Consider the following 23,401-nt stretch of genomic DNA (forward strand, 5'->3'; position numbering starts at 1 on the left):
GAGGAAGCCTCGATTCTGAACAGGGACATTCGAAATTAAAAACAACTGGCAGCTGCTCTCTAACTCCTTCTTCATCGTCGCCGTCGACTTGGTCCTCATTCGATTTCCCTGCATCTTGACTTCGGAGCAGCTGCACCACCACACGTGCCAAGGTGAGTCAGCAGGAACTGGATCACAGGACAGGATCCCTCAGGACAGGGATTCGGAACAGAGGGAGCCGAAATGGGAGCAGTGCCGGTTGATCAGCAAAGTAGCTATTATCCTGCAGTCGTTGGTTTTTTTTCAAGTTAACCCATGGAAATTTCTTGTAGTATAAACTATTGATTATTCAATTATAATATCAATCTTATAAAAAATTTTGACAATTTTAACGATGTAACCCCTGGCTAAATTTGGACAATTTTCACAAAATTTTGAAAATTTATTTTTTGACCAGGCATGGCTAGATTGATTCGGCTGTTGATGCTGATCAAGAATATATGTATATGATTTATAGGGTCGGAAACGACTCTTTCCCTGCGAATAATGTTTCAGACTGAAATTAGTATAAAAAGCCTGTACGTCCTTAATGGGTTAATTTGTAACCTGGACAAGGATACCCGTAGGTAATTCCAAGGAGCAGCTGCTGCGGCTGTTGTTGCTTGTGTCGATCACGACATTTATCTGTTTAACGGCGGCGGCTGCTGCTGCTATTTTCTTTTCTTGCCATCCTCGCCATATTGCCAGGACAATTGGCAACCAGTTTGCGCCCTAAGCTTGCGAGTCCTTTGTCCTTTTCAAGAAAGCTGCCAGGCGACAGCCAACCAGATCAGATCCGACCAGAAACAACAGATGTTTTATTTTCGCGTTAAGGAACGTGTTTCCAAACATGATTTATGGCTCGACTGCTCCGCGTTAGAGGGCCTCGTGGAATGGAAAGGAATCTTCCAAGACATGAAGAGCGGCAGAGAGAGGGTCTCATCATTGTTTCCATTGACCAGCTGCCAGGGACATCGGCGGCGGTGGCGGCGTCTTGGGCCTCCTGCCACAGAAGAGGACCGGCAACCCAGGAACCGGTCTTAGGCGATCCCATACGATCGCTCTGCCGCTCTTTGTGTCGTTTTTATGGCGTGTTATGATTTCGTATTACAATTAGCCGGCACAAAAGGCACACGGCTGCCTATTTTGGGCTGTCAATTGTTTTGTGCCTACAAAAAGTACCTATAAAAACGAAGAGGGGTCTCTGCATCCCATAAACAACAACGAATTCGCCGACCATGGCAACGCATTAAACTTGTCAAAATTGCAGTTAAGTAGACATTAGATTCGTCTGAATGTTGATTGACTACTTCATTAGCTGGGCTCCTGATGGAGTATACCAAGCAAGGTGTTTTCCCCTTACTAGGGACACTCGGCCAAAATCTTTACCAGAATTTAGCTAATAATGAGTACCTAAAATGTTAATAATACAAGTTATGATCACAGTAATCGTAGTTTTGGAAAGTTAAGTAAGCTGCTTAAAAACAATAGTTTTAGATTATGATAGGCCCACCTTGTTAAAAAGTATAAGCTTAATGGTTAATTATATAAAACAAAAGAAGAATAGAAGACAAATTGTATTAAATTGCCATTGAATTAACTGAAATGTTGGAGGAAATAGATATTCCCTTTAAACTGTAGTATCGTTTTAATTAAGACGCCTTAGAATAAATTAGACAAACCAAAGGCCTCAAATTATATAAAACTAAGTGGTTTACTGCTTTAGTCTATAGGTTAAAGTTTTTACAAGTGCACCTTGATACCGATCAGTCTGGAATTGGACAGGAGCCGGAACAGGAGCACACACACCTCCCAGCAGCACTTAAGACAAATAACTTAAACACCTATCGACAGCAGCCAGCAGCAGGAGGCAGCGGCTGGCACGACTAGTCCCCAGCTAGACGCATTTTCAATTAGTTCTAAATCACAACTAATTGAATTCATTTCAGAGCCTGCGTCCCTGCACATCGCGATCGCCATCTAGGCAATCTTATCTTAACAGTTATGATGTCCAATGTGGCTTGTGTCCGCCTATTTTGGCATTCTTAGCCGAAATTTATTGACAAAATTTGCAACATAGATTGCCGGTTTTCCAGGCGAAAGGGAAGCCTTAAACCAGGTGAGCTGCACGAGGAGGAGCCTACATAACCAGTAGCCCAGTAGGCAGAACCTGCCACTGTCTAATTCAGAAAATGCAGTCAGAGAAAAGTTCATATATTATTAACAAAATACTAATAATGAAATGTGAGAACGAAAAACAAAGAAAATTATACTTTCATGTGCATAATTTATGAGTAATAAAACTTTGGTTTGTTTTGTCAATATTTGTATTGTATTTAAATAAACTGAATTCTCAAACCTTATGAACTACAAACACAACTTTTTTTGGTCAAGTGTGAACGATGGACTCGGAGGCCCATCTTCTGCCAGAATCGTTGCCGCCGGCATATGTGAAATCTATGGTCGTGATGCCTGGCTAGCTGACTGCAAAGTCATAATAAATGGAGCACACTCCGGCTCCATGTTTCAACGGTGGCGGCGGCGGCGGCGCATGCAAAAAAGATCTGTGTAGATCGAGCGAAAGGCAGCGATTGTCCAGAGATTGCTGGGACAAGTGGCGCTGCCTTAAAATCGCTGCAAACCAACGACTAAAATGGGAATCAGGAAGCAAACATGGACTTTCTTTTTTGTCTTCCTTTTTCTTTTTGAAAGTCAAACGGTTGCCGCCCTTTAGACAAACAAAAGCTGATTGATATGAAATGGACGTCAATTATTTTTTGTTAGATTTCGATAAGTCTATTGATAAAAGAAAATACTTTTATTACTTCTATTTTAATTGTGTTTCGTTATTTTGTAATATGTATTTATAAATATTTAGTTCATATTGCAAAATTATTACTTATAAAACGGTTACTTTTTGTTTATTCGTAAATAGATTACGTCTTGTTATTTAAGGTGTGACCAGTTGCCGTGATAGAAAAAAATCAATTTTGTTTTTCCGAATTTCAAAATAACAAACAGCGGCCACACTGCACTGAACGAATGGTCGCGAATCGAATTAAAATCAATTAAATCCAATCAAAGCCCCCATAGAGGAGATATTGCCAGAGGCTCTTGACACCCTCTGGTCTTTCCGATAGCGGCGCAGATAAGATAAATCCGTCAAACTCTCCCTCCTCCTCACAACAGGTGTCAGAAAGGTGCGAGAGAGCGAGAGCGCCGGTGTTTATAATCGATTATTAGCCATTTGCTAATGAGTTTGTTTCTTGTTTAATTAAACAGCCGGCAGAATGTGGCGACAACTCAGCGGCGTCGCACTGAAGGGAAGCAGCGGTCTCAATAACTTCGGCAGGATGCGCGGATTTTCGGCTCTTCTCCAGGACAAAGCCCTTGTGGATGGAGTTTGGGTTGGCTCCAGCGATGCGAGCACCTTTGAGGTCCGCAATCCAGCGAGCGGAGAGGTGATCGGAAAGGTCCCAAACATGACAGTGGCGGATGCCCAGAAGGCTATCAATGCCGCAAAGCAGGCCTTCGAATCCAAGGAGTGGCGGTCTCTTACCGCCAAGGATCGCTCCAATTTGCTTAAAGTGAGTTTTTTTTTTCTATCTTATAGCAAAGTTCGACTGTAGGTCACATCTCGGCATTACGGTTCCTGATTAAATGCTAACCCTCCTGCTTATCTTATCTCGCCTATGCAGAAATGGCACAAACTGATTGAGCAGAACTCGCAGGAGATAGCAGAGATAATGACGGCGGAGTCGGGCAAGCCCATCAATGAGTCCAAAGGAGAGGTGGCCTACGGCAATGCCTTTGTGGAATGGTTCGCGGAGGAGGCGCGTCGCATCTATGGCGAGATCGTGCCAAGTGCAGCGCCCAATCGCGAGATTATTGTTATGAAGCAACCTATCGGAGTGGCAGCCTTGATCACACCCTGGAACTTCCCGATGGCCATGATAACGCGGAAGGCAGGAGCCGCTTTAGCCGCTGGATGTACGATAGTGGTAAAGCCGTCGGAGGACACACCGCTCACGGCGCTGGCGGTGGCAAAGCTGGCAGAGGATGCGGGCATCCCGAAAGGCGTGATTAATGTGGTTACTACCAACAAGGCGGCTCCCATTGGCGATCTCTTCTGCAAGAGTCCGGATGTCAGGGGCATCTCCTTCACCGGTTCCACAGAAGTGGGCAAGCTGCTGTTCCGGAACTCTGCTGATGGGATCAAGAGAATATGCCTGGAGCTGGGCGGCAATGCTCCATTCATCGTCTTCGACTCGGCCAATGTGGAAAAGGCTGTGGATGGTGCGATGGCCTCCAAGTTCCGAAACTGCGGACAGACCTGCGTCTCCGCCAACAGATTCTTTGTCCAGGACGGTGTCTACGACCAGTTCGTGGGGCAGCTGAAGAAGCGCGTGGAAGCCTTAAAGATCGGCAATGGCCAGGGATGCGAAGTCCAGCTAGGGCCTCTCATTAATGAAATGCAGTTCAAGAAAGTCAGCGGATTCGTGGAGGATGCAAGGTCCAAGAAGGCGAATATCATCCTGGGAGGAAAGCCCCTGAGCGACATTGGCTCCTTGTTTTACGCACCGACCATAGTCACCGATGTACCGCCCACGGCTCAACTGTATACGGAAGAGGTTTTCGGCCCAGTTGTCTCCATCATCCGCTTCCGAGACGAAGAGGAGGCTGTGGCGAAGGCCAACGATACCAGGAGAGGCCTGGCCGGCTACTTTTACAGCGATAATTTGCAGCAGGTGTTTCGCGTGGCCAAACGCCTGGAAGTGGGCATGGTCGGCGTCAACGAGGGCATCATATCCGCCGCAGAGGCCCCTTTTGGCGGTGTGAAGGAGTCCGGCGTGGGAAGGGAAGGCTCCAAGCACGGAATCGATGACTATGTTGACATTAAGTACATTTGCATGGGAAACCTGAAGTACGATTGAAATCCAAAGGAGCTTCAGGAGTCACCTCCACTGCTTTCCTTAGCTGCTGTCTTCCACTAAAATGCCGAACGCGATTTGTTGATTGTTATAGTGAATTAGTTAAATATTTGTAAAACAGAGCGCCGCTAATAATATTAATATATATATGTGTGCACAAACTCTATTAAACTCTAAATTAATGAGATGCATTTTGTAATAAGTTAAAAATTTACAATGACTATGATCGATAAGACATTTTGAATTGTCCGCTTAAATATATCGATACATTTAATACTAACAATTAGTTGTTTGCTCTTTTTCAGTGGTTAACGACAGACACACATTTTTATTTCTCATTACACTGCTTGTTAAACCTCTGCTGATTAATGTACTGCTTATTCATAGCTAAGTTTCCCACCAATAATATGATATCGATTTAAGTGTGACCATCTGTCGCGGAGGAAAAAATCTTCCCGTTGATGTTGATAAAATATAAACATCGATAGCTCACTCAGCTGTGAGAGTGAGAAACAAAATTACAATAGCCGCAATGACTGACAAAATTGTAAGTAAATTGTTGTTAACAATTATTAAAGAGTGATACTTAAGTGCGTTCCGCGTAATTGACCCAAGACTCAAGTGGGCTGTGTGCGTGTTGTGATTCGGGTTCTGTGTTGGGACACGTAACCCCGAAAGCCGGCAAACCAAGACGGTTTTTGGTGGCTACTGCGTTTGTTGTTGTTGCACTTTATGTTGGAAATTATAAATTAAAGAACAGCAAGAAAGTGAATGTGAAAATGCAGATGAAAAGTGCATTCTAAGGCCTTTGGCTAGTGTGTGAAGTTTGTGTGTGCCTAATGCGCCGGCCAAAAGTGCAGAAAGTGAAAATAGAGCCTACCATGACTTGTAGATTTGTGAATGTGTGAGAGTGCAGTCTGCGATGAGAAGGCGGTGCGATGAGAGAAGGGCTGTACTACGCGAGGGGGGCTCTTTGAGACCCCGAATCCTAAATAAATTATTAATAACTCTAATTTGTGACCATGCAATTACTGGCGATCGAAGCGAGTTCATCCACCAGCCGAAGTGCAGTGCCAATGCGGATGCGAAAGGTGTCCGGTGTCTGTCTGGCGAATAGGAAAACATTTATAGGCTGCACTTAAAGAAAATCACTGTATATTTACGACTTGTAATTCAAAGTGAGGTATTGCAAGAGTGTAAGCCCATAAATCTAATGAAAAAGAGCTATAGAATAATGGTAAAAAGAGTGAATACAATAAATTTGTTTATATTTAGAAATTAACGTAATTTTTTTTTTTAACGTGCAAATTCATCTCTTAACATCAGCGCTCTTTTTGGCAATGGTTTGCATTTGTTTTTAATTGCGATGCCAACTAAATTTCACAGTCAAGTTCGCGCCTTCATGACGTACAGTCCGAAACACTAAATAAAAAAGCCTTTCAGGCTTTGGTAGCTTTATAGCTACACTTGACACCCAACCCAAGCCCAAGCCATCGTCCTTACCGAGACCCAAGCCACATTCCTTTTGCCCAACCTATACCCGGACCCCATCCAGACATGGCCTGTGCCCCGCTGCTACTCGAACAGTTCATCTACAAGAAGCGCAATTTCGCCTACGCCTTTGTGCGCCATCGTTTATTCGTGTTATGCAAACAGTCGGTTGTAACGAAACTCAATTAATGCAGCAGCCTTAATTATCAATTGCTAATTATATAATTTATTTTGATTTCCATTACAGCTAATTCGCGTTCAGTCTGCGGAGGGCATCAAACGCATAGAGATCTCGCCCAAATCCAATCTGAAGCAGCTCTACGAAATCGTCCACAATGCGTTGAAGGTGGATGGATTTGGGCTGTTCAAGGAGCGAAGCTTCCTAACAGAGCTGCATGCCAGTGGCAGTCAGCTGGTGGGCACATCCCTGAAGCATGGTGACTTGGTCTACTTGAAACAGCTGGCTGGCACATCGGCTCGAGTAAGTTGGAGTTTTGAAGTTGGCTGAAGCCAGACTAAAACAGGTATCTTAAATCAATTTCAGCGAACTAGCACCACTGTCTTGGACAGTCAAGCGTTCAGGACCAGCACAAAGACAAGCAACAGCAACCCAAACAGTGCACGTCCCTCCATCAATGTGGTCGAGGATGAGGTTGACCAGGCGTTGAGCAAGGTGGATGGTACCATCAAGCGGGAACGTGACAGCAAGCTGTAAGAGTTCCCTTTTCCAGAGAATATAAACAGTCAACTAATCAAAGCAAACTGTTGTTTCAGCTGCCATCATAATGCCAACGGCCGTTGCGTCCACTGCTCCGCCCTGGAGCCCTACAACGAGGCCTATCTGAAGGAGCAGAACATCAAGCACTTGTCCTTCCATTCGTACATACGCAAACAGACTTCGGGCATGGATCAAGGAAAGTACTTTGTCTTCGATGATATCAACTGCCGCATCAAGCCCGGCTGTCGCGAACATCCGCCATGGCCCAAAGGCATCTGTTCCAAGTGTCAGCCGTCTGCCATCACTCTGAATCGTCAGACCTACCGCCACGTGGACAATGTTATGTTCGAGAATACCAAGATTGTTGAGAGATTCCTGAATTACTGGCGCACAACTGGTCATCAGCGCATGGGCTATCTGTATGGAACATACGAGCAGCACACGGATGTTCCGCTTGGTATTCGGGCAAAGGTGGCAGCCATCTATGAACCGCCGCAGGAGTCAACACGCGACTCGATCAACATTCAGCCGGATGAGGGAGCCGACGATGTCGATGCCGTGGCAAATGCGCTGGGACTGAAGAAGGTTAGGATATTAATGTTATTAATGCGATTATATTTATTTTATTTTATTTTATTTATTTTTCAAAAAGATTGGTTGGATTTTCACAGATCTCATCACGGAGGATGCGAGTGCCGGCACTGTTAAACAGATCCGAGGCATCGAGTCGCACTTTATCACGGCCCAGGAGTGCATCACAGCCGGCGAGCTGCAGAATCGCCATCCAAATCCCTGTAAATATGCCTCCAGTGGCGTCTTTGGCTCAAAGTTCGTGACCATTTGTGTGACGGGTAAGTATTGTGTGGCGTTCTCTGCTTCTACCTTTTATAAATAATTTTTGTTTTGGTCATTTAGGAGATAAAACCAAACAAGTGCACATGGAGGGCTATGCGGTATCCGCTCAGTGTATGGCTTTGGTGCGTGATAAATGCCTGATACCCACTAAGGATGCGCCCGAGCTGGGCTATGTGCGGGAGTCCACAGACAAACAATATGTTCCAGACGTTTTCTATAAGGTAAGTGACATATTCCTTATTCCTATTCTTGTAGAAAGTTTGACTAAGTGCGTTCAGCAAATAGGATAAAGAGGAACAAATTATATTCCCTGAAAAGAAATAATTATGGTTAACGGGGGAGAATTTTATTGAACTTTATTTCACATTTACACACTCAACGATTTCCATATTTAGACATTTATAATTATTATTTGTGATTAGTTTAGGCTACATTCAAACATACACAATTTGGTTTTAATGCTGATATTATTAAAGTACTTTGCGGACTGTGTGAATGAATTAATGTTCTCATCATTACTTTTGTACTACTTATCATTGCTCTGGGACTTCCTGGCAGAATTTGCATGCCTTTTAATATCATATACCTTGAGACATTCATACACACAATGGCACAAATGAGATCAGAGACAGAAACAGAGTGTTTCTATTAATTTTTGAATTTGTAATGGATCCCTTTGAGCATCTCTTAATCACAATTTTGTCCAGATGTTTCCCTCTTCTTATTTAACCGATATACCAAAGTATAATAACAACAAAAGTAACCGCAAACTGTAAACTACTTGTTCTGGGTATACTTACAAATGGAAGCATATTTTATTTAATTTTTGTTTTTTAATATATTCCTTTGCAAAGCGTTTAATCCTTTCTTCTCTATCTAATACATAGTATAATTCTCGAATATCATCCTTTTTCGTATAACTCAATACAATAGTTATTTGAATTTTGTCAATTTCGTTTCGTAAACACATTTGTGATATTTGGCCTAATAGGTTTAATTTATAACCTAATGTTTGAAATTAATTTTATTTAAAAATACTTTCGATTTTCGTTTTGAACATAATACTTCTATTATAATTTTTTGTTGTTCACGATTTCCCTTAATTATAATCCGATAGCTTTTTCGTTTAATATTCTTTGCTTGACCAATCACATTTAGTCTTACTTCTGGCAACACGAATTCATATACTGTAGACACCAAATAACTCTTGATATTTATATACGTTGCATGGATATTTTAAGTATTTAAGTTTCTTTATCATAAGCATATTCCGATTTCACCTATTTTTTATGAGCTTGTATTTGCTTTGTATAGTTTTACCAATTTACCAACGATTCTTTTTCAATAGTCCGCGTGTCAGCATATTTGTAGGTTTATTGTTTATCCAGGTAACGTCGCAGCGCTTAGACACCAATTAGTGTCTTTCCTTATGCTATCGATTACGATTTAATACGATTTCCATTCATAATTCCTACCTGAAAACTAGTTTATGAATTTAATGCTCATTAAATTTTCTTTATAAATTCCAAAGATGAATTTCTGTTAGTCGTTTTTTTTTTTGTTTTCATATTTTAAAAGAGCCTCCAAAAGGTTTGTATTGTTTTTAAAACTTCAAATATTTTGTTTTGATTGTAAAGATTGTAAAGTGTTTGTATAAAAATCTCCCTAGTGTGTTCGAATTCCTGTTGTTCGGAATCTAAAATGGTTGGTTTCCTTAAATTGTTCTCAAAATCTGTTCCTAACCTGCTTCTTGACATTAGAAATGGATATATTTATTGCTACGAAAAATTCGTACCAAAATCATTATTATTCCTTTTAAACATATATGTATGTATATGTATTCAAAAACATTCATATAGCTCTTACTAGGGTGTATACATCAATATTGACATTGGTATATGGGGCTCGATCGCTTTTCTTATCGGTTAATATGATATTCGCCGCAATTGCGGATGATGCACTTCACTGCCAGCCGTCCAATGGCATTTCCTGTGGCAGCAATCCGGTCCACCACTTCGATGCCCTCGACAATGTACCCAAAGATGGCCGTAAAGGAGCGCATTTCGTTGAGCACCAGCCGGAATTGGCTGCCGACAAAGCCACTCCTATCCTGCCGCCTCTGACCTCTGCGCATCCCAACGGTTCCTCGGTGGGCTGGCAGTCCCGTGTCATCCGGCATAAAGTATCGCGTGTCGAAGGTGGAGTGGCCACCACGCCCGTTGTTACATTCAAAGTCCCCGCAGATGATGCTCTCGCCTCCCCAAGCTTGGAAAACGGAGCATCCGCGATAGCCATAGCCTCGGTCATGCCGAATGAGGGACCCAAAGTTCTTCGACATCCGGGGAGCGACATCGTCACGCACCTCCACTAGTACTCGACCGGCCAGTTCCCCTGCCATGTCCATGTCCATATAATAGATTGGATAACAGTGAACGGTGGGCGGACGGGCTATGCTTACCAAGTGACTGAATCTGGAATTATCATGCTGTGCCAATATCGGACGCAGCCCATGACTCCAGTTGGGATCGTCCTGTCGGAAAATAGCCAGCGTCTGTTGCTGCTGCTGCTGCTGCTCCACCTGCTGTTGATGAAGCTGTTGCTGCTGCCTTAATTCTTCATGCGCCAGACGCAAGTTCATCTCTTGTTGCCGCTGCTGATGCAACTGGGACTCGGACTGAAGCTCTTGATGCGTGCCATTGAATTGCAATTGATTGTTTTCGGACCACGGATTCGGCTGAAGCGAGACCAAGCTGCTGCTGTTGCTGGCCGAGGAGCTGACGGAATTAATTGAGCCCTCGCGTTCACGATTGAAGTTCTCGGCGCGGGAGAAGTAGCGTGCTAGTACCACCTCATTTTGATTGCGCTCTTCCGGCTGCACTTCTCGCGTTACCCTGGACTGGGGCAGCAGCTTAGACGGCATCAGTCGATTCTGCAACTCGTTCCAGTAGGCGAACACGCAGTAGTTGGTGAGAATGAGTGCCGGCGGTGGCTCCACATTGGCGGGTATGCTGCCCGGACGCGGATTGTTGCGCAGTTTAAGGACCCTGTCATTCAAGGAGTCAAAGTCCAGGACCTGCATGCCATTCTCCTGAATACCGGCCCGCATGCGACACTGGAAATGCACCTCCACGAGCTGCCTCTCGCACTTACGACGCTGAATCACAAAACGCGAGAGAAGATTACGTAGATCCGTGCCAGAGTGGAGCGCACTGCAGCTGTTCAGTTCGTGCTCGGCACGGACACTCCATCCGTTCATCTGATGGGAAACCAGGGAGGCGTTGTGCTGCTGGGTCTCGCGCTTCACATGCAATTGCAACCGGAAGCAGGCCTCGCACAACTGCCGAAGCAAGTTGAGCTCGCGGGCGGCCAAGTCCGAAACCTGTGTAGCAGCGCGTTTGATCTTGGATACCTCGACGGACAGAAGCTGGCGCATCAGCTCCAGGTAGTCCAGCTGGCGGGTGAGGCGGTGGTCACGATGCGTCACACCATCTGCGCAGGCGCGGCATAACAACAGCTGACAGCTGTGGCACCACGTGGAGTTCGGCATGGCATGGATCAGGCAATGCTCACTGCTGCTGGCCAGGAAGCTGTTCACGCAGATCTGGTCCACCCAGTTCCCCGAGGAGGAGGCTTGCTGCTCACCTACAACTTCAATGGAGCTGCTGCTCCCCCGCGAGAAACCCAGCATGGCTCTGCCCAGCACCAGAGCCGGAAGCTCACGCAGCAGAAACATGATGGCCTTCGTTTCCGGCAACTTTCGTCCGAGCAAAGCGGTCCGAGCACCGCAAATTGGACACAAGCATTCGTAGGTTTCTCGAATGAGGCTCCTGGCCAAGCACTCCTCGCAGAAGCTGTGCTGGCAGACCAGCTCCTTGGGCAGGCGTCGGGTTTCGAGGTCATAGGGACGACGGCACAGGCCACAGCTAAGAAGAGATGCCAGCTGACTGGGTACTTGCACAGGCGACCCCATTGCTCCTCGCCACTGAAATGAATGTTAAATATGAAACAAGAAAGGAAGCTAACTTCGGCATGCCGATGTTTTTATACCCTTGCCGTTTATATGATCGTATAATTGAAATATTGATTGGAATGAGTGTTTGAAAAACTTGGATTATTCGAAAAAATTGCCTGTTTTTATACCTTTTTGCAGGGTATTAGTATTAATCAGAAGCTTATAACACCATGAAGGAATCATTTTCGAGCCTATAAGTCATATATATTCTAGATCAGAATGAAAAACTGAATCGATCTAGCCATGTCTTGTGGAAAAATAAATTTTTTCATTTTGATTCAAAATATCAAAAAACGATAAGGGGTTACATCATTAAAATTGTCAAAATTCGACAAAAAATGGAACTTTTTAAATTGAAAAACGCAGTATGCAGATTTGTTAGCGCTATAGAAATTAGCACAGAACAGCCTTCCGAATTGAAATAAACTCATTTTTGGCTGAACTATAATGTTTGAAAAACACTGATTACTCAAAAAAATACCCCGTTTTTATACCTTTTTGCTGGTTATTATAATTTTAGTCAGAATCTTTAAACAGCATCAACAAACGCAGTATGCAGATTTGATAGTGCTATTAAAACTGACACAGATCAGCTTTCCGATTTAAAATTAATGCATTTCTGACTGAATCATGAAGATTGAAAAGCACTGGTTATTTAAAAAAATTGACAGTTTTTATACCTTTTTGCAGGGTATTAGTATTAATCAGAAGCTTATAACACCATGAAGGAATCATTTTCGAGCCTATGAGTCATATATATTCTAGATCAGAATGAAAAGCTGAATCGATCTAGCCCTGTCTTGTGGAAAAATACATTTTTTCATTTTGATTCAAAATATCAAAAAACGATAAGGGGTTACATCATTAAAATTGTCAAAATTCGACAAAAATTGAACTTTTTAAATTGAAAAACGCAGTATGCAGATTTGTTAGCGCTATAAAAATTAGCACAGAACAGCCTTCCGAATTGAAATGAACTCATTTTTGGCTGAACTATAATGTTTGAAAAACACTGATTACTTAAAAAAATACCCCGTTTTTATACCTTTTTGCTGGTTATTATAATTTTAGTCAGAATCTTTAAATAGCATCAACAAACGCAGTATGCAGATTTGATAGTGCTATTAAAACTGACACAGAACAGCTTTCTGATTTAAAATTAATGCATTTCTGACTTAATTATGAGGGTTGAAAAACACTGATTATTTAAAAAAATTGTCCGTTTTTATACCTTTTTGCATGGTATTAGTATTAATCAGAAGCTTATAACACCATGAAGGAATCATTTTCGAGCCTATGAGTCATATATATTCTAGATCAGAATGAAAAGCTGAATCGATCTAGCCATGTCTTGTGGAAAAATACATTTTTTCATTTTGATTCAAAATATCAAAAAACGATAAGGGGTTACATCATTAAAATTGTCAAAATTCGGCAAAAAGTGGAACTTTTTAAATTGAAAAACGCAGTATGCAGATTTGTTAGCGCTATAGAAATTAGCACAGAACAGCCTTCCGAATTGAAATAAACTCATTTTTGGCTGAACTATAATGTTTGAAAAACACTGATTACTCAAAAAAATACCCCGTTTTTATACCTTTTTGCTGGTTATTATAATTTTAGTCAGAATCTTTAAACAGCATCAACAAACGCAGTATGCAGATTTGATAGTGCTATTAAAACTGACACAGAACAGCTTTCTGATTTAAAATTAATGCATTTCTGACTTAATTATGAGGTTTGAAAAACACTGATTATTTTAATAAATTGCCCGTTTTTATACCCTTTTGCAGTGTTTTAGTATTAATCAGAAGCTTATAACACCATGAAGGAATCATTTTCGAGCCTATAAGTCATATATATTCTAGATCAGAATGAACAGCTGAATCGATCTAGCCATGTCTTGTGGAAAAATAAATTTTTTCATTTTGATTCAAAATATCAAAAAACGATAAGGGGTTACATCATTAAAATTGTCAAAATTCGACAAAAAATGGAACTTTTTAAATTGAAAAACGCAGTATGCAGATTTGTTAGCGCTATAGAAATTAGCACAGAACAGCCTTCCGAATTGAAATGAACTCATTTTTGGCTGAACTATAATGTTTGAAAAACACTGATTACTTAAAGAAATGGCCCGTTTTTATACCTTTTTGCAGGTTGTTATAATTTTAGTCAGAATCTTTAAACAGCATCAACAAACGCAGTATGCAGATTTGATAATGCTATTAAAACTGACACAGAAAAGCTTTCCGATTTGAAATTAATGGATTTCTGACTGAATCATGAGGATTGAAAAACACTGGTTATTTAAAAAAATTGTCAGTTTTTATACCTTTTTGCAGGGTATTAGTATTAATCAGAAGCTTATAACACCATGAAGGAATCATTTTCGAGCCTATAAGTCATATATATTCTAGATCAGAATGAAAAGCTGAATCGATCTAGCCATGTCTTGTGGAAAAATAAATTTTTTCATTTTGATTCAAAATATCAAAAAACGATAAGGGGTTACATCATTAAAATTGTCAAAATTCGACAAAAAATGGAACTTTTTAAATTGAAAAACGCCGTATGCAGATTTGTTAGCGCTATAGAAATTAGCACAGAACAGCCTTCCGAATTGAAATAAACTCGTTTTTGGCTGAACTATAATGTTTGAAAAACACTGATTACTTAAGGAAATGGCCCGTTTTTATACCTTTTTGCAGGTTGTTATAATTTTAGTCAGAATCTTTAAACAGCATCAACAAACGCAGTATGCAGATTTGATAGTGCTATTAAAACTGACACAGAACAGCTTTCTGATTTAAAATTAATGCATTTCTGACTTAATTATGAGGTTTGAAAAACACTGATTATTTTAAAAAATTGTCCGTTTTTATACCCTTTTGCAGTGTTTAAGTATTAATCAGAAGCTTATAACACCATGAAGGAATCATGTTCGAGCCTATAAGTTATATATATTCTAGATCAGAATGAACAGCTGAATCGATCTAGCCATGTCTTGTGGAAAAATAAATTTTTTCATTTTGTTTCAAAATATCAAAAAAAGATAAGGGGTTACTTCATTAAAATTGTCAAAATTCGACAAAAAGTGGAACTTTTTAAATTGAAAAACGCAGTATGCAGATTTGTTAGCGCTATAGAAATTAGCACAGAACAGCCTTCCGAATTGAAATAAACTCGTTTTTGGCTGAACTATAATGTTTGAAAAACACTGATTACTTAAGGAAATGGCCCGTTTTTATACCTTTTTGCAGGTTGTTATAATTTTAGTCAGAATCTTTAAACAGCATCAACAAACGCAGTATGCAGATTTGATAGTGCTATTAAAACTGACACAGAACAGCTTTCCGATTTAAAATTAATGCATTTCTGACTTAATTATGAGGTTTGAAAAACACTGATTATTTTAAAAAATTGTCCCTTTTTATACCCTTTTGCAGTGTTTTAGTATTAATCAGAAGCTTATAACACCATGAAGGAATCATGTTCGAGCCTATAAGTTATATATATTCTAGATCAGAATGAAAAGCTGAATCGATCTAGCCATGTCTTGTGGAAAAATACATTTCTTCATTTTGATTCATAATATCAAAAAACGATAAGGGGTTACATCATTAAAATTGTCAAAATTCGACAAAAAGTGGAACTTTTTAAATTGAAAAACGCAGTATGCAGATTTGTTAGCGCTATAGAAATTAGCACAGAACAGCCTTCCGAATTGAAATGAACTCATTTTTGGCTGAACTATAATGTTTGAAAAACACTGATTACTTAAAGAAATGGCCCGTTTTTATACCTTTTTGCTGGTTATTATAATTTTAGTCAGAATCTTTAAACAGCATCAACAAACGCAGTATGCAGATTTGATAGTGCTATTAAAACTGACACAGAAAAGCTTTCCGATTTGAAATTAATGCATTTCTGACTTAATTATGAGGTTTGAAAAACACTGATTATTTTAAAAAATTGTCCGTTTTTATACCCTTTTGCAGTGTTTTAGTATTAATCAGAAGCTTATAACACCATGAAGGAATCATTTTCGAGCCTATAAGTCATATATATTCTAGATCAGAATGAAAAGCTGAATCGATCTAGCCATGTCTTGTGGAAAAATACATTTTTTCATTTTGATTCATAATATCAAAAAACGATAAGGGGTTACATCATTAAAATTGTCAAAATTCGACAAAAAGTGGAACTTTTTAAATTGAAAAACGCAGTATGCAGATTTGTTAGCGCTATAGAAATTAGCACAGAACAGCCTTCCGAATTGAAATAAACTCATTTTTGGCTGAACTATAATGTTTGAAAAACACTGATTACTTAAAGAAATGGCCCGTTTTTATACCTTTTTGCTGGTTATTATAATTTTAGTCAGAATCTTTAAACAGCATCAACAAACGCAGTATGCAGATTTAATAGTGCTATTAAAACTGACACAGAACAGCTTTCTGATTTAAAATTAATGCATTTCTGACTTAATTATGAGGTTTGAAAAACACTGATTATTTTAAAAAATTGTCCGTTTTTATACCCTTTTGCAGTGTATTAGTATTAATCAGAAGCTTATAACACCATGAAGGAATCATTTTCGAGCCTATAAGTCATATATATTCTAGATCAGAATGAACAGCTGAATCGATCTAGCCATGTCTTGTGGAAAAATAAATTTTTTCATTTTGATTCAAAATATCAAAAAACGATAAGGGGTTACATCATTAAAATTGTCAAAATTCGACAAAAAGTGGAACTTTTTAAATTGAAAAACGCAGTATGCAGATTTGTTAGCGCTATAGAAATTAGCACAGAACAGCCTTCCGAATTGAAATAAACTCATTTTTGGCTGAACTATAATGTTTGAAAAACACTGATTACTTAAAAAAATACCCCGTTTTTATACCTTTTTGCTGGTTATTATAATTTTAGTCAGAATCTTTAAACAGCATCAACAAACGCAGTATGCAGATTTGATAGTGCTATTAAAACTGACACAGAACAGCTTTCCGATTTGAAATTAATGCATTTCTGACTTAATTATGAGGTTTGAAAAACACTGATTATTTTAAAAAATTGTCCGTTTTTATACCCTTTTGCAGTGTTTAAGTATTAATCAGAAGCTTATAACACCATGAAGGAATCATGTTCGAGCCTATAAGTTATATATATTCTAGATCAGAATGAACAGCTGAATCGATCTAGCCATGTCTTGTGGACAAATAAATTTTTTCATTTTGTTTCAAAATATCAAAAAAAGATAAGGGGTTACTTCATTAAAATTGTCAAAATTCGACAAAAAGTGGAACTTTTTAAATTGAAAAACGCAGTATGCAGATTTGTTAGCGCTATAAAAATTAGCACAGAACAGCCTTCCGAATTGAAATTAACTCATTTTTGGCTGAACTATAATGTTTGAAAAACACTGATTACTTAAAAAAATACCCCGTTTTTATACCTTTTTGCTGGTTATTATAATTTTAGTCAGAATCTTTAAACAGCATCAACAAACGCAGTATGCAGATTTGATAGTGCTATTAAAACTGACACAGAACAGCTTTCTGATTTAAAATTAATGCATTTCTGACTTAATTATGAGGTTTGAAAAACACTGATTATTTTAAAAAATTGTCCGTTTTTATACCCTTTTGCAGTGTTTAAGTATTAATCAGAAGCTTATAACACCATGAAGGAATCATGTTCGAGCCTATAAGTTATATATATTCTAGATCAGAATGAACAGCTGAATCGATCTAGCCTTGTCTTGTGGAAAAATACATTTTTTCATTTTGATTCAAAATATCAAAAAACGATAAGGGGTTACATCATTAAAATTGTCAAAATTCGACAAAAAGTGGAACTTTTTAAATTGAAAAACGCAGTATGCAAATTTGTTAGCGCTATAGAAATTAGCACAGAACAGCCTTCCGAATTGAAATTAACTCATTTTTGGCTCAACTATAATGTTTGAAAAACACTGATTACTTAAAGAAATGGCCCGTTTTTATACCTTTTTGCAGGTTGTTATAATTTTAGTCCGAATCTTTAAACAGCATCAACAAACGCAGTATGCAGATTTGATAGTGCTATTAAAACTGACACAGAACAGCTTTCTGATTTAAAATTAATGCATTTCTGACTTAATTATGAGGTTTGAAAAACACTGATTATTTTAAAAAATTGTCCGTTTTTATACCCTTTTGCAGTGTTTTAGTATTAATCAGAAGCTTATAACACCATGAAGGAATCATTTTCGAGCCTATAAGTCATATATATTCTAGATCAGAATGAAAAGCTGAATCGATCTAGCCATGTCTTGTGGAAAAATACATTTTTTCATTTTGATTCAAAATATCAAAAAACGATAAGGGGTTACATCATTAAAATTGTCAAAATTCGACAAAAAGTGGAACTTTTTAAATTGAAAAACGCAGTATGCAGATTTGTTAGCGCTATAGAAATTAGCACAGAACAGCCTTCCGAATTGAAATAAACTCATTTTTGGCTCAACTATAATGTTTGAAAAACACTGATTACTTAAAGAAATGGCCCGTTTTTATACCTTTTTGCAGGTTGTTATAATTTTAGTCAGAATCTTTAAACAGCATCAACAAACGCAGTATGCAGATTTGATAGTGCTATTAAAACTGACACAGAACAGCTTTCTGATTTAAAATTAATGCATTTCTGACTTAATTATGAGGTTTGAAAAACACTGATTATTTTAAAAAATTGTCCGTTTTTATACCCTTTTGCAGTGTTTAAGTATTAATCAGAAGCTTATAACACCATGAAGGAATCATGTTCGAGCCTATAGGTTATATATATTCTAGATCAGAATGAAAAGCTGAATCGATCTAGCCATGTCTTGTGGAAAAATACATTTTTTCATTTTGATTCATAATATCAAAAAACGATAAGGGGTTACATCATTAAAATTGTCAAAATTCGACAAAAAGTGGAACTTTTTAAATTGAAAAACGCAGTATGCAGATTTGTTAGCGCTATAGAAATTAGCACAGAACAGCCTTCCGAATTGAAATAAACTCATTTTTGGCTGAACTATAATGTTTGAAAAACACTGATTACTTAAAAAAATACCCCGTTTTTATACCTTTTTGCAGGTTATTATAATTTTAGTCAGAATCTTTAAACAGCATCAACAAACGCAGTATGCAGATTTGATAGTGCTATTAAAACTGACACAGAACAGCTTTCTGATTTAAAACTAATGCATTTCTGACTTAATTATGAGGTTTGAAAAACACTGATTATTTTAAAAAATTGTCCGTTTTTATACCCTTTTGCAGTGTTTTAGTATTAATCAGAAGCTTATAACACCATGAAGGAATCATCTTCGAGCCTATAAGTTATGTATATTCTAGATCACAATGAAAAGCTGAATCGATCTAGCCATGTCTTGTGGAAAAATACATTTTTTCATTTTGATTCAAAATATCAAAAAACGATAAGGGGTTACATCATTAAAATTGTCAAAATTCGACAAAAAGTGGAACTTTTTAAATTGAAAAACGCAGTATGCAGATTTGTTAGCGCTATAGAAATTAGCACAGAACAGCCTTCCGAATTGAAATTAACTCATTTTTGGCTCAACTATAATGTTTGAAAAACACTGATTACTTAAAGAAATGGCCCGTTTTTATACCTTTTTGCAGGTTGTTATAATTTTAGTCAGAATCTTTAAACAGCATCAACAAACGCAGTATGCAGATTTGATAGTGCTATTAAAACTGACACAGAACAGCTTTCTGATTTAAAACTAATGCATTTCTGACTTAATTATGAGGTTTGAAAAACACTGATTATTTTAAAAAATTGTCCGTTTTTATACCCTTTTGCAGTGTTTTAGTAATAATCAGAAGCTTATAACACCATGAAGGAATCATGTTCGAGCCTATAAGTTATATATATTCTAGATCAGAATGAACAGCTGAATCGATCTAGCCATGTCTTGTGGAAAAATACATTTTTTCATTTTGATTCAAAATATCAAAAAACGATAAGGGGTACATCATTAAAATTGTCAAAATTCGACAAAAAGTGGAACTTTTTAAATTGAAAAACGCAGTATGCAGATTTGTTAGCGCTATAGAAATTAGCACAGAACAGCCTTCCGAATTGAAATAAACTCATTTTTGGCTCAACTATAATGTTTGAAAAACACTGATTACTTAAAAAAATACCCCGTTTTTATACCTTTTTGCTGGTTATTATAATTTTAGTCAGAATCTTTAAACAGCATCAACAAACGCAGTATGCAGATTTGATAGTGCTATTAAAACTGACACAGAACAGCTTTCTGATTTAAAATTAATGCATTTCTGACTTAATTATGAGGTTTGTCCGTTTTTATACCCTTTTGCAGTGTTTTAGTATTAATCAGAAGCTTATAACACCATGAAGGAATCATGTTCGAGCCTATAAGTTATATATATTCTAGATCAGAATGAACAGCTGAATCGATCTAGCCATGTCTTGTGGAAAAATACATTTTTTCATTTTGATTCAAAATATCAAAAAACGATAAGGGGTTACATCATTAAAATTGTCAAAATTCGACAAAAAGTGGAACTTTTTAAATTGAAAAACGCAGTATGCAGATTTGTTAGCGCTATAGAAATTAGCACAGAACAGCCTTCCGAATTGAAATAAACTCATTTTTGGCTGAACTATAATGTTTGAAAAACACTGATTACTTAAAAAAATACCCCGTTTTTATACCTTTTTGCAGGTTGTTATAATTTTAGTCAGAATCTTTAAACAGCATCAACAAACGCAGTATGCAGATTTGATAGTGCTATTAAAACTGACACAGAACAGCTTTCTGATTTAAAATTAATGCATTTCTGACTTAATTATGAGGTTTGAAAAACACTGATTATTTTAAAAAATTGTCCGTTTTTATACCCTTTTGCAGTGTTTAAGTATTAATCAGAAGCTTATAACACCATGAAGGAATCATGTTCGAGCCTATAAGTTATATATATTCTAGATCAGAATGAACAGCTGAATCGATCTAGCCATGTCTTGTGGAAAAATAAATTTTTTCATTTTGTTTCAAAATATCAAAAAAAGATAAGGGGTTACTTCATTAAAATTGTCAAAATTCGACAAAAAGTGGAACTTTTTAAATTGAAAAACGCAGTATGCAGATTTGTTAGCGCTATAGAAATTAGCACAGAACAGCCTTCCGAATTGAAATAAACTCATTTTTGGCTGAACTATAATGTTTGAAAAACACTGATTACTTAAAAAAATACCCCGTTTTTATACCTTTTTGCAGGTTATTATAATTTTAGTCAGAATCTTTAAACAGCATCAACAAACGCAGTATGCAGATTTGATAGTGCTATTAAAACTGACACAGAACAGCTTTCTGATTTAAAACTAATGCATTTCTGACTTAATTATGAGGTTTGAAAAACACTGATTATTTTAAAAAATTGTCCGTTTTTATACCCTTTTGCAGTGTTTTAGTATTAATCAGAAGCTTATAACACCATGAAGGAATCATCTTCGAGCCTATAAGTTATGTATATTCTAGATCACAATGAAAAGCTGAATCGATCTAGCCATGTCTTGTGGAAAAATACATTTTTTCATTTTGATTCAAAATATCAAAAAACGATAAGGGGTTACATCATTAAAATTGTCAAAATTCGACAAAAAGTGGAACTTTTTAAATTGAAAAACGCAGTATGCAGATTTGTTAGCGCTATAGAAATTAGCACAGAACAGCCTTCCGAATTGAAATAAACTCATTTTTGGCTCAACTATAATGTTTGAAAAACACTGATTACTTAAAAAAATACCCCGTTTTTATACCTTTTTGCTGGTTATTATAATTTTAGTCAGAATCTTTAAACAGCATCAACAAACGCAGTATGCAGATTTGATAGTGCTATTAAAACTGACACAGAACAGCTTTCTGATTTAAAATTAATGCATTTCTGACTTAATTATGAGGTTTGTCCGTTTTTATACCCTTTTGCAGTGTTTTAGTATTAATCAGAAGCTTATAACACCATGAAGGAATCATGTTCGAGCCTATAAGTTATATATATTCTAGATCAGAATGAACAGCTGAATCGATCTAGCCATGTCTTGTGGAAAAATACATTTTTTCATTTTGATTCAAAATATCAAAAAACGATAAGGGGTTACATCATTAAAATTGTCAAAATTCGACAAAAAGTGGAACTTTTTAAATTGAAAAACGCAGTATGCAGATTTGTTAGCGCTATAGAAATTAGCACAGAACAGCCTTCCGAATTGAAATAAACTCATTTTTGGCTGAACTATAATGTTTGAAAAACACTGATTACTTAAAAAAATACCCCGTTTTTATACCTTTTTGCAGGTTGTTATAATTTTAGTCAGAATCTTTAAACAGCATCAACAAACGCAGTATGCAGATTTGATAGTGCTATTAAAACTGACACAGAACAGCTTTCTGATTTAAAACTAATGCATTTCTGACTTAATTATGAGGTTTGAAAAACACTGATTATTTTAAAAAATTGTCCGTTTTTATACCCTTTTGCAGTGTTTTAGTAATAATCAGAAGCTTATAACACCATGAAGGAATCATGTTCGAGCCTATAAGTTATATATATTCTAGATCAGAATGAACAGCTGAATCGATCTAGCCATGTCTTGTGGAAAAATACATTTTTTCATTTTGATTCAAAATATCAAAAAACGATAAGGGGTACATCATTAAAATTGTCAAAATTCGACAAAAAGTGGAACTTTTTAAATTGAAAAACGCAGTATGCAGATTTGTTAGCGCTATAGAAATTAGCACAGAACAGCCTTCCGAATTGAAATTAACTCATTTTTGGCTCAACTATAATGTTTGAAAAACACTGATTACTTAAAGAAATGGCCCGTTTTTATACCTTTTTGCAGGTTGTTATAATTTTAGTCCGAATCTTTAAACAGCATCAACAAACGCAGTATGCAGATTTGATAGTGCTATTAAAACTGACACAGAACAGCTTTCTGATTTAAAACTAATGCATTTCTGACTTAATTATGAGGTTTGAAAAACACTGATTATTTTAAAAAATTGTCCGTTTTTATACCCTTTTGCAGTGTTTTAGTAATAATCAGAAGCTTATAACACCATGAAGGAATCATGTTCGAGCCTATAAGTTATATATATTCTAGATCAGAATGAACAGCTGAATCGATCTAGCCATGTCTTGTGGAAAAATACATTTTTTCATTTTGATTCAAAATATCAAAAAACGATAAGGGGTTACATCATTAAAATTGTCAAAATTCGACAAAAAGTGGAACTTTTTAAATTGAAAAACGCAGTATGCAGATTTGTTAGCGCTATAGAAA

General features: G+C 37.6%; 3 protein-coding genes across 6 annotated transcripts in view; 2 read left to right on the top strand and 1 right to left on the bottom strand.

Annotated features, from left to right (window-relative positions):
- The first annotated feature begins 2,933 nt into the window (after positions 1 to 2,933).
- Ssadh (succinic semialdehyde dehydrogenase) lies at positions 2,934 to 5,127 on the top strand. The gene is made up of 3 exons (XM_020962703.2): positions 2,934 to 3,218; positions 3,301 to 3,605; positions 3,717 to 5,127. Exons 2-3 carry the CDS (start codon positions 3,309 to 3,311, stop codon positions 4,950 to 4,952), a joined length of 1,533 nt encoding a protein of 510 aa, XP_020818362.1. The 5' UTR covers positions 2,934 to 3,218; positions 3,301 to 3,308; the 3' UTR covers positions 4,953 to 5,127.
- A 238-nt stretch (positions 5,128 to 5,365) lies between these two features.
- Npl4 (nuclear protein localization 4) overlaps positions 5,366 to 23,401 on the top strand; it is a 48,876-nt gene continuing 30,840 nt past the window's right edge. The window contains exons 1-6 of one of the 3 annotated variants that reach the window (XM_020962738.2): positions 5,366 to 5,496; positions 6,688 to 6,921; positions 6,985 to 7,151; positions 7,215 to 7,743; positions 7,811 to 8,009; positions 8,074 to 8,234. In XM_020962738.2, coding sequence (XP_020818397.2) covers positions 5,482 to 5,496; positions 6,688 to 6,921; positions 6,985 to 7,151; positions 7,215 to 7,743; positions 7,811 to 8,009; positions 8,074 to 8,234 — 1,305 coding nt within the window. In that variant the 5' untranslated portion in view covers positions 5,366 to 5,481. Of the gene's footprint in view, positions 6,609 to 6,687; positions 6,922 to 6,984; positions 7,152 to 7,214; positions 7,744 to 7,810; positions 8,010 to 8,073; positions 8,235 to 23,401 lie in introns of all 3 variants that reach the window. The other 2 variants (XM_020962737.2, XM_020962739.2) reach the window with 2 other exon arrangements.
- Positions 8,338 to 12,183, bottom strand: LOC110191788 (uncharacterized). Of its 2 annotated transcripts, XM_086838907.1 has the most exons (2): positions 10,472 to 12,183; positions 8,338 to 10,404 (listed from the first exon to the last, which is right to left on the bottom strand). In XM_086838907.1, exons 1-2 carry the CDS (start codon positions 11,981 to 11,983, stop codon positions 10,381 to 10,383), a joined length of 1,536 nt encoding a protein of 511 aa, XP_086695033.1. In that variant the 5' UTR covers positions 11,984 to 12,183; the 3' UTR covers positions 8,338 to 10,380. The 2 variants fall into 2 exon arrangements, with proteins under 2 accessions (XP_086695033.1, XP_086695032.1); XM_086838906.1 differs by having other exon boundaries at positions 8,338 to 12,183.

This window comes from Drosophila serrata, unplaced genomic scaffold (assembly GCF_035046125.1).
Source record: "Drosophila serrata isolate PLE 108 unplaced genomic scaffold, ASM3504612v1 contig_360, whole genome shotgun sequence".
Lineage (NCBI taxonomy): Eukaryota > Metazoa > Arthropoda > Insecta > Diptera > Drosophilidae > Drosophila > Drosophila serrata.